Source organism: Apus apus, chromosome 4 (genome assembly GCF_020740795.1).
Source record: "Apus apus isolate bApuApu2 chromosome 4, bApuApu2.pri.cur, whole genome shotgun sequence".
Taxonomy (NCBI): domain Eukaryota; kingdom Metazoa; phylum Chordata; class Aves; order Apodiformes; family Apodidae; genus Apus; species Apus apus.
The window spans coordinates 21,261,290-21,277,151 of NC_067285.1; the positions used below are offsets into that span (position 1 = coordinate 21,261,290).

At 35.5% G+C, this 15,862-nt stretch overlaps 1 protein-coding gene across 8 annotated transcripts in view; it reads right to left on the reverse strand.

The window, feature by feature from the left end:
* PPP3CB (protein phosphatase 3 catalytic subunit beta) overlaps window positions 1–15,862 on the reverse strand; it is a 49,840-nt gene that overhangs the window by 8,573 nt on the left and 25,405 nt on the right. For 2 of the 8 annotated variants that reach the window (XR_007889528.1, XM_051619924.1), the window contains exons 9-13: window positions 14,430–14,555; window positions 12,390–12,467; window positions 10,918–10,944; window positions 6,841–6,925; window positions 5,873–5,970 (exon numbers count right to left, since the gene is read on the reverse strand). Coding sequence is in view for 7 of the 8 variants with exons in the window: in XM_051619924.1 (XP_051475884.1) it covers window positions 5,873–5,970; window positions 6,841–6,925; window positions 10,918–10,944; window positions 12,390–12,467; window positions 14,430–14,555 (414 nt within the window). In the remaining variant the exon portion in view is untranslated. Of the gene's footprint in view, window positions 1–565; window positions 596–5,872; window positions 5,971–6,433; window positions 6,790–6,840; window positions 6,926–10,917; window positions 10,945–12,389; window positions 12,468–14,429; window positions 14,556–15,862 lie in introns of those variants that run through there. The other 6 variants (XM_051619920.1, XM_051619922.1, XM_051619921.1 and 3 more) reach the window with 6 other exon arrangements.

Genomic DNA, 15,862 nt, shown 5'->3' on the forward strand with positions numbered 1-15,862 from the left:
AGTCCATGGAATTTAATATGCCTCATACTGGCAGGCTGGCATACATACTAGAAATAAATTTGGTCAGCAAATTATGATCAAAATCTACAGAAAAAACATGACACTCGTATGTCTTGCGCTACCAGATGTTACATAAAGTTTTTTAGAAGTATGTTCAAAGTCAATAAAATAGATTTTATGAGAAAAGGCATGCAAAACCCCCTCCACATAGAACCCCCCGCAACCAAACAAAACCTTGCCGTTCAATGCAGAAAAAAACACTAAACACTACCATTTTTAAGGACTTCAAGACAACACCACGTATCACAACATGCTATTATACAAAAAAACTATTTTGTAAAAACAAAGAAAAAAGACAAAAAACCCCAAAGAATTTCCCTAAAATATTAAAGATAATCATCATCCTAAAGCCAGGAATGAATGTTACATGTAAAAGGGATGAATCAATGCAGTTGATTCATCTCTGCTTGTGTAAGTTGAAAGTAAAACACACCCACACAGAGTAGTTTTGAATTCCCTCCCAGACACCACAGATCTCTGCCAATGGCAAAGACTCTGATCATACCTTTTTCAGCCTCAATTGCCTCTACAGTGGCTGTACAGAAGTGAGCAGATGCATGCAAAATGAATGAGAAAGATGAAGAGTGTAATATCGCACAGCAGAAAAGGCAATGATCAATTTAATATAGTATGCAATGCCGGGTCAGACTACAGTTCTTTAAAATTATAATTAAGGTTCTGGGGGTTGTTTTTAAGTGAAACTTCTCCTTAACTAACACATTTTATCAACTAAAAGTATATCAAAGCAACTAATTAACCAATGTTATTAACTTTTTTTCTTTTTAAGACAGCAACAGAAAATTTCAACTGATGTTAAAATTGCACTATGGTTTAAAAAAAATACTAAAAATCTATTTAAGACTACTATTTCTGAAGATTAAAATGGATTAATGAGCTTCATTAAATTACCAGGAAGGATGCTATAAAAATAACATTAGCAGTGTTCTAATAATAAGAAATTATTTTTCTCTTTATGTTCAGCTCTGGTATCTCTGAGAACTGAACCATGAAATTTAAATCATAAAGGACAAATCTAGCAAGTCATATTTACAAAGTCTTATAAACTGTTTAGTTTAATTAACAACAAAACCTAGAACAGGAAGAGGTCTCAATTGAACATAGTCTTGGTGGGTGAATTGATTTGAATATGAAAAAAAGAGTTTACTAGTAGGCTTTTTTAAACTAAATGACCATAACATCTGCTGTAGTTTCTTAGATGCAAGATCTTTCCCAATTGTTTTACCTCTAGAAGTCAAAGCTTTAACACAAGGTCCTTAGGATACCAAAATAACCTTCTATTAGGGCAGACTTGCTAAAGAAATACTATATACGAGAATATGGCATTAGATTACAATAGAATTCTTTATAACAAATTAAGTTTATTACTTTTCATTTCCTATCCAACAAAAACTAGACATTTCAATTGCCTCCTGAATATTATCAACTGCCTACACTATGCCTTAAGCTCACTCATGCATAAAATTCTAATTTCCACTAAGAGAATCTAAAAAAATACATTAGAGACTTGTATTAATTGCTACTAAAATAATGTGGAATATCTAAGGGTAATGCAGCACTTTACCTTTTATATACTGCACATTCCACAGTATATAAAAAAAATACATTCCTAGATTTAAACGTAGAGCCAAGGGCAATCTCAGAATTAAATAAAAAAGCCACTTGAATGCATGGTTGTTTATGCTTACATTAAGGGAAAGAAACTTTCTCAAATTGTAAAACTAACTGAGTTTAAGAATGATTTTAAGTCATCAAATACATACTTTCATACTATCATCAATTTGTCATTCAAATAGGAAACTATGTGAAAAAACAACACACCACCTCTTTCCACCATTTCCTGTTACCTGTGAAGTCTTTGTTTTCAATCTTTTCCTGAAAAGATCACGAATACTGATTTATCTCTGCAAATGATGTAGCTTGGTCATAAATACAAATTTCAAAATTTACTCCTAGTCCTTCTACTTGCACTACTATTATTTCAAAAAGATCTTGGAATATACATCACAGTCAAGAAGAAGATAATTTTCAACTCGACATAAAAGAACAAACTGACTGGAAAATACAAGCACTTTAAAAAGACACTATAAAGACTCAATTTGGGAAATAATTTTGTTGGATTCTTTTTTGCAGGTACATCTAAATTAAAACTATATTCTTTGTAAACCCTGATAAGCCTCAAATAAACACTGTATCATATTAATTTAACAGGTAATCTTGTGAAGTCTTTGCTTAGAAAATTCATGACTTGAGAGCAAATTTTAAGCACCGGGGTGCAATGGCATTTCCATCCTCAGTTTCAGCTCTCCCCCCAGCTTTATTCAGGGGACAGATTTGATACAAGATCCTTGCCAACTTTCAACATAAAGCCAAAAAACTCTCTTATTGCCCCTCTGGCTAAAAGCAAGGGCAGCAACAGAAAATAAGAAGTATTTGGCTAGTTCAACTGATTTCCACAGAAGCACTTAAAATTTTTAATTTAGGCTTGTGTTTAGTATGTTGCTGAGAAAGACTTTAGGTGTTCGGGATTTATTATTTTTTTTAACAGTACATTCAATTTGGAAAATAATTTTGTTGGATTCAGTTCACAGAATATTCAGTTCATAGAGTAAGCAGCTAGGAAATACTACTTTAAAGAGCAGTACTTAATATGGTTTTAATATTTCAGTTACTATAATGCAAGCAAAATAAATAATAAACCCCATAAATCTACATTAAAATAATTTAGAAACATACAAAGGCCACCATTTCCCAAAGCCTATTTTTATCCTACTACATTCATGTTACCTGAAAGTGACCTATGATTTGTTTTTAAAAAATAAATCTATATACTTCTGGGAAAAAATATATTGACTTCTTCCTTAGTATGCAGTTTTGCACTTTTTTCCAAAATTATCTTTTTAAACTGACTTGTCTTTGTTTAACCCTTTCAGTTCAGCTAGATTTTGCATTTCCCCCTCAGTCTGCTGTTTTGCAGTAAGCATCTGGTCAAGCAGTGCCCATGAAGCAGCTGCACTAGACAGACAAGGTGGTTGGTGCCCCACTCTGCATTATGTTGGATTGGTTGGCATCTCACCAAATGTGACAGGTGTGGCTGAACAAACTCCTGATCCAGTGGTGGCATTTGCCAAGATCTAGTACAGAATGTGTACTGACATGAAGAGTTCCAATAGGCATATATGCAAAAATTGCATACACACTGCCTTAACAGTGACTTAAACACATATATACGTCTATATATATTTGTCCTGATAAAAAAGCTCAGCTTTTAAGAGCAATTCAGATGCACATTCCTGTTCCTTACACCTTTCAAAGGTTCTCACAGATTTAACAGCAACAAGCACAACCAGAGCTTTGCTTGATGTGCCATTGAAAAAAAAAGCACTCGTAGGACTATAACCTGGAAAACCCATGATATATTGGTCAATTTTGTGAATTTTCAAGCAAACAATAGAATAAACCCCCCCCTACAATTAATATAATGTCTTTTTATTTTCTCAAATCTAGACTACTTTAAATTATTGGTATTATATTGATTACCATAGTACAATATACTTCAAAAAGTACTTGAATATTTGTAGTAAGAAATCCAACTCTACTACCAGTGACCATATTTTTGCCAAGAATTCACTGATATTATGATGGTTTAGAAAAGTGTAAATTAGTGAAGTTTTATTTTATTTTTTGTTTACTTCAAGGCAGGAAATTGAGCGTATTAATTGGAAAACAACTACTTTTAAAAAACTGAATAAAATTCTTACTGGTAAAAGGTTACTGTAATTTAAGAGAAATAACAGTTGGCATGAGTTATTCTGAACAATCAACATGACTAAAACAAATGAGGTATAGCAATGTAGTTCATCAAGGAATATTGCCATCAAAAGTTCTAGACAAGAAAAAAACACACCCACAAAAATCCAACACGCATTTTGCATACTTTCCAAATGCCCCACATTTTCAGTAATGGTAGAAAGTAATGTTTTATGTTAAAAAAATTTTCTAGTCAGTTTGATCCTCTCTGGTATTTGTAATGCAACATGGATAAAAATCTGTTAAATGAGTGAGAGGAAGGCAGACTTAATTTTTTTAAGCATAATAAAGTATCTGTACTTCATTAAACAATGACACTTAAAACTAGAACATATGCTTCTGGAATAGTTGGATGGATTAGGAAACATACACCATTTCTTGTTATAGACATTCACAAAACAACCACATACATACACTGGACATATAAACTTACTTGTAGACATTATATGTCCACTGAAAAATTACTAAAAATGTGACATTAATGTTTCAAAGCTATTAAAAACCAGCTTTGATAATTTAATAGAAAATGCAGTGAAAGGCTTAAAAAAAACTACATAGAAAATTTAAAAAATTCAAAGAACAGCCTAAACCACAAAATAAGAAAAGCAGCTACTCTTGGAAAATATAATGCAAAAAAAGGGGTACTCATAGATCACAAACTTTCAATAGTCATAAAATTCAGTGGTCCCATAGAACAGTTTTATAATTCCTATTAAAGCCTGAAGATGGCCAATAAAAAGTCTTTGAATAATTTATGTTAAGAGTGCTGCTGTTATGAAGCCCAGTTTCAGACTGGTATATTTTAGTTACCCACCATTATGAACAGAAACCTGGACTTCATTCTTTTCTTCATTTGGTATAATATCATAACATTCTCCCTAAGCCTAATTAATCATTTATAGGTCTTGTGAATAAAAATGATCCAATGATTCAACAAACTAAAAAAAGAAGAAAAACCTTTTACAAAATATTGAATGAGCCAGATTACAGATATATTTTGCATAGAGTTCTTTTTATTTTCATGCAAAAAATATATGCACACTTAATAACACCCTTTTATTTTGATTTATTTACAAGTTTTAAATTCAATCCCTTTATTCTCAACTGATTTTATAACAATTACTGAATATTTTTCAAGTACATTATTGTTCAAAATGCACAGACAATGTGCAGCAGCAAATGCAGCAAACCTCAAAAACAGGGTGCTACAACATTGCTTCTACATCAAGAGACAGACAAGTGTCTGGGATAGTGGTTTAATTTTAACACTTATACAGACATACATCTATACCTAGAGAGAGACAGACAGATCTAAGAAAGCAGCTACATCTGCAGAGGAAGGAAACAGCATGTTACAAGGACAATTCAGGGAGGTCAATTATACATAGAACATTTGACAAACAACATAGAGAACAAACTTTGGCATTAATTACCAGGGTACAAAACACAGCAGATTTCCATCTATCAGTGGAGTGTAATATGGAACTCTGCAGCCTGTAGCTGTTTGTTCACATTAATATCAACAAGTATTTGACATTGTCAATGAAAATACTAACACATCTATAATAATTTTAATGGAAAGCAGACAAGTAATGATGCAAAATTACAATGCTATTTTTGTATCTGTAATGATCAAATGCTTCAATATCAAATCTATAAGGGTCACCTCACTTCAGGCATCTGTGCCACCTGAAAAATTGTAAAGTAAGGATGCTCAAAGTCTGAAAAATTGTAAACTAAGGAAGCTCAAAGTCTGAAAAATGTGGCCTGACACAGCTGAACTCATTTGCTTTTAGTTTTATACCCTGGTTAAGTATCCATTTCACATTGCCTGATTAACACATAACACTATGCTTGTATCAGCCGCTAAGACAAGAACTGAAAAGCATAAGAAATTCCCTGCATGCATTATGTGTAGTGTTAGAAAAAGAGTGAGATGTGCCCCAGTCCATCTGAGGCACAGCAAGTTGCATAACATCATTACCACTTTGCAGGGTCTGTCGTCCTCCAGCCAACACTCCACTAGGTAACATGCCAGTGGGAGTCAAACCCTTGAGTGTCAGCACACTTTCACTCTCCTCCCTGGTGTGAGAAAAAACAGTAACAAAACCTTAAATATCTGCTCATCAAAACTTGTATTAAAGTAAAATAAGGGATGGGGAGAGGGACTTTATGCTGTGTTTTATGCATGTCAAGATTGAACGTAAATTCAAATCCAAACAATTGGGGGAAATATTTCTATTCCATACCAGTGTTTCCTCTCTCTATTACTCTGAGTTATTAAAACTCATTACTTCTAAAACAAATTCTGAGCAATTATTTGCATGCAGCCTCATTACCTTTGAAGTTAGCACTGAATGCCTCATGAGGTACTGTATGTATCTCAGTGCCATAAAAAAATCTACAATTTTGTTCAAAGTGTCTATGTTTCAGGAAATATTAACTTAAAAAAAATTATCCATATTTGAACAGTTATGGTCTATGAAAAACCATACATTTTGGGTAAATGTGATAATGAAATCTCTCAATCTAGACAGGTACCAAAAAATAGTATTTTTTAAAAGCTCAAAACAGAAACAAAGACCCTTTAGTCCTCAAGTTTCTAGAATACTAGAAATTTTTTGAGCCCATCCTGACCACCTCCATTAGACCCTTGACTTCAATCTCTCTATTTTGTTATTGTCTTTCCAACCCTCATTGTTAACATCTGGACAAATAACTTGTAAACTAAAGATCACATTCTCTAATTTCTTGACATGTCTGAAAAAGAACTTTAAAATATTCTTTAACCAAACATACCAACATCATTGGGGTGCATCAATATGCCAAACAAGATTCTGATGTGTAATGATCTCCCTGTGGAATGTTTGGCATCCATTATCCTGGAACAGAGATGTTTTCCTAATATACATAATAAAAAGGGTTTTAGGAATGCAGAAGTCAGGGAAGTACCTGAGAACAGAGAAGACTCTTGCCATCTTGCCAATTGCACGAATTTTGTTTCTGATTATTTCCTTCCGTGCAGCAGCTGTACCTACTTTCAATGGAATAAGAGAGAGTCTCAAGCTCATGAGTTACTGCGTCACCATTTTAAAGTGCATCAAATTCAACACAACTGTTTAAATACTCTTCCCAGGAAGCCACTACCCAAACAATTAAGAGCACAAAGTTATAAAATTATGGCTTCATAATGCCATCAAAACCACCTTCAACTCTGTGTCCACAAAACACACACAAAAAAGTTTAGGATGTTCAGTGATTTCCTAAAGCTAGCAAGAATATAAATTACCACCACTACAGTGTAGTAACTATCCTAACTCTGCATAAACTTCACACTCGAAATTCTTCACTGACATCTGTGTACATCAAGGTGTAGGTGTGCAGCCCAATAAAGAATTCAAAGAGATGTTAAAGCCCAATACAGAATGCAAAATGATACTGAAGCCACAAAATAGGAAAAGATTTGCTGCTTATTCTTACACAGCTGTCTGAGAGAAATCAGTAGTTTACTTTTTTTTTTTTTTACATCAAGTCCCCAAAACACACCCCCACAAAAACCCCACAAAAGAAAACACCAAAGAAATGCAGTGCTACCTCCCTTACCACCTCACTAGGTTCTGCATTCTTAGGTTTGCATCATTTGCAGAATTACAAACACCAAAGATCAGGAGTGAATGCTGCATACTCCACAGAGCAGAGATACCACTTGTCACAGACAGAAGTGAAGACAAAACTCTGAAACAAGGCTTGCGACTGGGAAGGAGAGCCACCCTTGCCTGCCTGGTCATGATCAAAAGAGAAGCTCCTTTCTCCAACACTAGGTGTAGCTGGTTTATTCCAATGTATAAAAGTCATTCTTCCCCTCATCCTCTTTTCCTTTTGCTGATTCCTTAATTCCACTAAAACAATAAAGGCTTACTTCTCCTCAGCCATTGCAGAAAAATAGTATTAATCACCCCAAGATAAGAGTAACTCAGTCGTACTTTGAATTCCACCACAGGGGACCAAAAATGCACAAACTCAAGAAAGCTGTTAGGTATTCAAGTTCTTCCAAATATAATTGCTCTTCAACCTTGGGAGAAATGTACTCATTAAAAAGTTGCCAAACTAATTTGCAAGAATGTAGAAGAGAGGATCACAGAAGTGGGCAGAGGAAAGCTGCACATCCACAGATTTTGTCTACCTGCATTCAAAAAAGACAGCTGTGGGAAAAGCCCTTCTTCATCCCTGCTCACTGGTATTTAGCTTCCACATGAGAGTACATACACTCTTATCACAGAAGTCACCCTTCTCAGACCACAGCTACAAGTACACAAGGCGTTCTGCTGCACAAGAGCAGGGAGACTTCCCACCCTGAACATCAAATTGGAAAAAAAATGCAAAAGATAGAGCATATAAGGGCAAACAACAACAAAGTCACACAAGAAGGAAAACACATAACTGCATGAAGAAAGAAGGGAGCAAGAGACGACCTTTGTAAGAACATAATGAAAGCATCTCAGGGTATGACATATCTGCCAAACCACTTAAACAAAATGAAAAAGCCAGGAACTACTGAGTAAAGCTTTTTTAGACAAAGGAACAACTTTAATGAATTGCAGACACTAAATTAAAAAACAATCCAGAAGGCTCAGGAAAAACTTTGAATAGGATAGGCTGAAACATTCAATTTTTACTGAAAATAATTTATTTCACATTTTAACTTTTAAAGTTCTGGAAGTTTTTACTTTCTCTCTTTGAACACTATTAAGTACCAGCTTGAGGATCTAGAATGAGAAGGGGACTCTTTTCAGAGATTTTGAAAAGGCTCGGGCTAAATGAGGAATGATCCATTTTTCCCTACAAGTCCTCAACTTTCCTCCCACATACACCACCTATTTGAGGGCTACACTGCTGTAGAGCTGTAACATGCACGCTGAAAAGATTTCAGGCAGTGCTAATACCTGTGTCTCAACTCTGGAAGGTCCCTGGCCCTTAAAAGGAGAAATGCTGGGTTTAGGTAGTTTTGTTTTTTTAAACATCATCTTTCATTGCCACAGCCAGACCAAAAGGCCAAACATAATACTCCATGCTGCAGGACTGCACTAATGAGGCCACTGAATCACAGTTAGTTCTGAGATGAGACGGTAAGGTGGCATCTGCTTGCAGAAGAATGTTTTGATTGCACCTTCAATTAGAGGAGGTCTGACAAAGAACTCTCCCAGTCTCCATTCCCAATGTCTGCACAAGAAACAAATTCTGCGTTGCCCATACTATTGCTGGACAGCCAGGCCCAGAGAGTGGTGGTGAGTGGAGTTAAATCCAGCTGGTGGCTGGTCACAAGTGGGGTTCCTCAGGGCTCCGTGTTGGGACCACTTCCTTTTAACAACTTTATCAATGATCTCGATAAGGAGACAGAATGCATCGCACCCTCAGTGAGTTTGCAAGATAACACCAAGCTCGGAGGGAGTGTTGTTCTGCCCAAGGGTAAGGAGGCTCTACAGAAGGACTTGGACAGACTAGATTGATGGGCCGAGGTCAACTGCATGAAGTTCAACAAAGCCAAATGCTGGGTCCTGCACTTGGGCCACAACAACCTCATGCAATGCTACAGGCTTGGGGAAGAGTGGCTGGAAAAATGTCCAGCAGAAAGGGACCTGGGGGTTCTGATTGATAGGTGGCTGAACATGAGCCAGCAGTGTGCCCAGGTGGCCAAGAAGGCCAATGGCATCTTGACCTACGTTAGGAATAGTGTGGCAAGCAGGACCAGGGAGGTGATCGTCCCTTTGTACTTGGCCTTGGTGAGGCCACACCTTGAATACTGTGTCCACTTTTGGGCACCTCAATACAAGAAGGACATCGAGGTGCTGGAGCATGTCCAAAGAAGGGCAACAAAGCTGGTGAAGGGCCTTGAGAAGAAGTCTTATGAGGATTGGCTGAGAGAAGTGGCGCTATTTAGTCTGAAGAAAAGGAGGCTGAGGGGAGACCTCATTGCCTTCTACAACTACCTGAAAGGATGTTGTAAAGTAGGTGCTGGTCTCTTTTCACAAGTAACTGGTGATAGAACAAGAGGAAATGGCCTCAAGCTGTGCCAGGGGAGGTTTAGACTAGATGTTAGGAAGAGCTTTTTCACTGAAAAGGTTGTCAGACATTGGAACCTGCTGCCCAGGGAGGCGGCTGACTCACCATCCCTGGATGTGATTAAAAGTCGTCTAGATGTGGCACTTCGGAATACGGCTTAGTGCTGGACTTGGTAGAGTAGGGCTAATGGTTGGACTCCCTGATCTTAAAAGGTATTTTCCAACCTAAGTGATTTCATTCCATGATTGTGTTCCAAAGAACTCACATAATCTTTGGAAACATCTGTTTGATCCAATGCACTCTCAAGTATTGGAAATAATCTCTGGAACAGATGAATTTCTAGAGAGCAAAATTGATTGTTAGCCAAGTAATGGTCTGAAGAATTTTTCTGCGCAGAATTATCTATACCTGGAATTTCCATAAAACAGATGATATACCATGAACTTAGGTTAATAAGCTTCTTTTTATATTTTGTATCCAACTGTCTTCAAATTGCACATACAATCAAAAAATACTTTTTTGACATCTCAATTGAAGGAAACAAAAAGTACTATACAAACCAAGTTTTGGAACATTGTTGTATAAACACATTCCATGCACAATCTCAAAACAGCTCACAATAACATTATTAAAGAGCAAGACAGACAACTGAACGTTCCCTACACATGCAGGACCAAAGATAAAATTTTAGAAATAGGTAAAAGAATGAAATTCTACAAGAAAATGTTTTTTAAAAGAGAAGGAATGGAAGAAAGGAGGAAAAAAATTTCATGCACAGAAAGACAGATGTCTTGGAATATGACTTCTGATCACAAAACACAAAAGCCTTTAAAAACATCTAATCAAACTGTAATAATAAAAAATGCTACATATGTCTCCCATCAGAAAGGTATTTTATGCATTAATACTTGTATTGCCAGATTCTATGAAGTCATATTTCAAAACATTCCTACTCTGTCTGGTCTGTACCTTTTTTATTGCCATATATGAGTCGCTCTTCAGATGGAGAGTCCAGAAAAAAAGGAAGTGAACGATGGAGAAAAAGGTGAGTGAGACAAATAAAGATATTTAACTTGGCAGTGGTAATAAAGAAGGAATGGAGAAGAAATGTGAAAAAATAAAATGGAAAATTGCAACACTTAAAAATGCATTCATCGAACAAGTAGTGGCATTGTTGCACGTATTTTAAAGTTTGACAAGAAAGAAGTAAAAGCTTGAAAGCCAACAGTTAAAAAAATATCCATTGACATAGAAAGATAAAGCACAGACAGTACCTAGGTGACATTAAGAGATGCATCAGGCAAAGAAATTGTTAAACGAGACAGAATAATAAAATAATTGAAACGAGGAAACTGCAACTACTGTACTAAAGACAGAGCATATGCAACTGACCGACCACCTACGCTGGACAGCCTAAATCCTAATGTCTTAGAATACCACCAAACACTATCCTGCAAATGCTTGGTGTAATTGCTTTATGCTCAAGTTAGTAGTATTACTTGACTGGAAAACATAAATTACTTTGTTTGCAGGATCACATTTGAGACTATTTCTAAGTTTTCATGTCTGGCAACAACCTAAATGGCAGCAAGTTCAAATGGTTCATAACCAATGCAACCCAATCTTAAACATACAGCTGCATCTGAACACTATTCAGCTAATGAATTTTAACACAATAGTTATCCAACAGTAAGAATGGGGTCATGTCTCTAATATTCTTATAAATGATCCTTCAGTGTTCCTCAAAGGCAGCTAAAACCTTCCTCCTCCCCCATAAACAAAAAATCCACCAAATCAGTTGTTACTGGATAAATTGAAGCAAGTCTGAGAAACTTCTAGGTGTGACAATAAACACTACCAAAAAACCCCAACAAAACAAGTCTTCATGTTAATGATGCTTCATAAACATCAGGCTAAAAACATCTCCTTAACAATCTACTGTATCATAGTTTAGAAGATAGAAAGATGTTGTAATTCATTATGTGAATACATATCATACAATGTATACAATATACATATTATACAGTTCTCCTTCTGACTTTCATGCTTTAGACTCAAACACCAGGACTTAAACTTGTTTTTCATACTTTATGTTTAGCACATTTTCATAAGAAATATTATAGCTGAATTTCACCTGTATCAACTCTTTGCTGAAGAACAATCATTAAGAAATTTAAGATCTTCTAATTATTCTAAATATTACCAAAGTAAGTTTGTATGTTCCAAATTTAAAGTACCAAGAAATTGGGATTTTCCACAAAACGTTTCAGTTTTAAATAGAAATCAGATATGGGTATTTGCAAAAGATACCATTACTACTTCTTGATCACAAACACAAGAACACAATTCCCTTCTTTTCCCTAAGTGTCATTATCTAAAGAAAAATTCCAGGTCAAGTAATTACCATTAAAAAGATTTATATATCTTAAAGTAACCCCTACCGTCAAATTGATCTTCTCCCTCTGTCATCAGTTCATCATCAGAACAAATGCTCAAAACATTCACCAACATTTCTGTTACTGTATAGGAAAAAATAAATCTTAATTCATTCCCTGTAGGATTTCTAGTATTTTCATGCACACAAGATATAACTAGTCACCAACAACTATAGTGAATGGACTTCCAACATCAGAGCCATTGCTCAGTAAACTGTTTTCAAAAAAACCAAGATGTTCTTGATGTGAGCTGTCACAGAACTTAAAAAGCTCAGAAGAATTAGCATGTAAAAATTTTAATACCCATCAAAGACCACAGCAGAGCTTTCTCTCCTATCTCATGCATTTAAGAATTCTCTTCTTGTGTATTAGTATTTTTATATTAGGATAAGTATATGAACTGTATTTTATGCAAAAATTTACTTCAATATGAAAACCTTCTGACAGCTCAAATTTTGGTTTAACATGATAAAACTATTCTATTTCTGGCACCTGCAAGCATGCAGCAGAGGCACTGAAGCAAAAAAATACTATTCTATAAATATGCTGCAAACTACCCATCTTTTCAAACCCCCTTTAAAAATATTAACATAGTCACAACACAAACTTGTCTCAAAAAAGCTTACATTTCCTTTCTCCAGGAATCTCCCTATTCTGCCACTCAAATCTTTCCCACATGTATCAGATTCTTTCTTAAAAGTCAACTTCTTGTCCCCCCAGTGTTCAGAAACCGACTCCAGAAGTTCAGTCAGATGATTAAAAACCCTGTAAATTGCTGTTGACATTTATGCATGACTAATTTATACAATCCCTGTGTTATCTGCTATGATACTCTTCTCCAGTCTTCAGAAAGAGTTACTCTCTAATTAAAAAACCCAACAAACAAAAAATTAACAAGTTACTCTGATTTTCATCTGTTCAACACAGACCAGAAAATTTTGACAATATATCCTTCATCAAAAGCGGAAGCATGTATTTGTTCAAAGGCAAGACAAAATACAGGGGTCGTGATTCCAGCAGTCTTAAGCATACAGTGAGTCACTGAGCAACTTACTTAAAAGTACCTGGGTCTCTCATGACACCATCACAACAAAGGCCCCTGAAAATGTTACCTACTGCATTGCTGGTTAAGAGAGCTATGAACAAAATCTCCTTTTAAATGTCAGGTCTCTCAGCTAAAAAGTAACAAAATTGTTGAGTGGGTTAACCACACTAAAAAGTGTTGAAATCATCTGTGTTTAACTGCTCACTAAAGACAATACAAACAAATCTAGAACCCTAGGTTTATATGACTGTAACTGTATCATCTCAAGAATATTTTTCACAGAAGTTTAAAGAGCTTTCCAGATCTCTCTTATAAAAGAGCAGTTCCTGTCATGGAAGGATTTTAAACAGACCCAAATAGCCTCTAACCTCATTGCTTTTTAACTGAAGACTACCCAGAGCCCCAGTGTCCTAGATTCAGAGTTATCAACTCTACAGGGCCAAAAAAAACCCCAACCACCCACAACTGAAAACAATTATCTTTAAAGAAGGTCAAACTGTTATAACGATATAGAAAAGTTAAAATTTTACATGAACACCTCAACAGTCTATACAAGATTAATAATGTATATAACCTAGCATTTTGTAAGCATGAAAAATTTTTGTATTGACTTCAAATGCAGTCCAATGATACTATGTAGCAATGCAGATATACTCCCTCGATGGAAATTACAAGTCCTCTTAATAACTCTGCTTTTTTAGATGCAGTTTTAACTGTCTTTACTGAGGTGGACAAGACAACCCAAACCTGTAGAAATGGTTGTATTTCAGTCTATCTTTTCTCAGAAATTACATTTTCACATGCAAAAATACCCCCTTCCAAATAACTTTAACAACTTCACTAAATCTTCTACCTGATAAATACAGATACTAGTTTTCACAAAAATTATGCAATTAATCTCACACTGGTAAATATATTTAATAATAATAAAAAAAACAACTTCCCAACATTCACCTGGGAGAAACAGGAAAGTTATTAACTGAAATGTAACTTTTGCCTACCTTTTTCTCCAACAAATGGCAAAGACCATGTGAAAACATCCATAAAATTTGGTAGCCAGTAAGGATGAGGAGAGCAATTGAACTGACGAATATTCATCACGTTGTTTTCATATTTTAATACAGCAGCTAAAATAAAATACAGATCTTCTAAAAAGAATGTTTAAAACTTGGAAGTACCACAAATGTAAAGTCACAGGGGATTTTTAGCTCTATTTTATACCATAGTCAAAAAAATCCTAGAGATACTCCATTCACTTTCTTTCACAGTATTTACAGGACAGGCTTCTAATTGAGAAATTTCATTTTTATTTAACATGTTGCAGTTTAAGGTACTGTATCATGTCAGTATGGTGCTGTACTATCCTATTGTAGAGTCTATAATGAACAGAGATTTTAAAAGGTCCAGAAAAGCTGCAAGTTCAGCTACCTTAACAAAATCCTAACTCAGAACAGCAGTATATCCAGATTCAGGTTTTCTTTCTCTTATGTGTCTTCCCACATTCTAAGCCTGGAGTAAAACCCCAAAAATCTAGAAGATCAGGGACAAGGGGAAGCATGGAGAAGCAAAACAAAACCAGAAGCATTCTAAAGCTAAATAAGTGGTGTTTGCATTTTGCCATACTTCTGCTTGTATTACACTGGGAAGAGCTAGTGTGAAAAAGGATTCTTACAATGCAACATCCACAGATACGGTGAAAAAATGTTAAAAGGCAGTTGAAGCTATATTTATTTCTCCTTTACTTTACAATCATTGCAAGTAACAACAGCTCATCTTTTCTTCTGTACAATTAATCACCCTCCCTAAGTGGTATGGGTTGGACGGTGGTTCTTTGGAGGTGGGTGGGAGAAAAAGCAATATATCTCACAGAAAAGAGATATTTGTGTCAAAGGAACACTATTTGAACACTGGGAGATCATTCATGCATTACATACTTGAAATGTCACACTTTAATGTTATACTTGATTTTCAGCAGGCTTTATTTCTAATTATTTCTGTTGTTGAACTTTGTCCTCATCTATGTAGAATATTAACTCACAGCTAAGCTCTTCTCTGTAATTCTGACTAGTAAATCTTTCTCCACGCTATTAAACATGGTTTTCCTGTATAACTTCATCTTAAGCAGAGGATGGACAAAAACTAATTACACCTCGCTAATAATACTTCCAATGGTGATCAGTATTTAGATCAGTACTTGCTTCCTCTTCATTTCCCCTATGCAGGCATTATGGCCCTGCACCATCACAACTGACTCCTCCTTTCCTTACTTAGTTCACAAGATCACCTGAGGAGTGAAAACTCACAGCACAGGAAAGCCTTGCCTCACCGGAAAACACCATCTGATACATCCGTAAGTACCAAATAGCACCAATTTTTACAAAGGAAACATTTGCCCACACTTGTACTTCAAGGTACTCTTACAGGAGATCGTCAT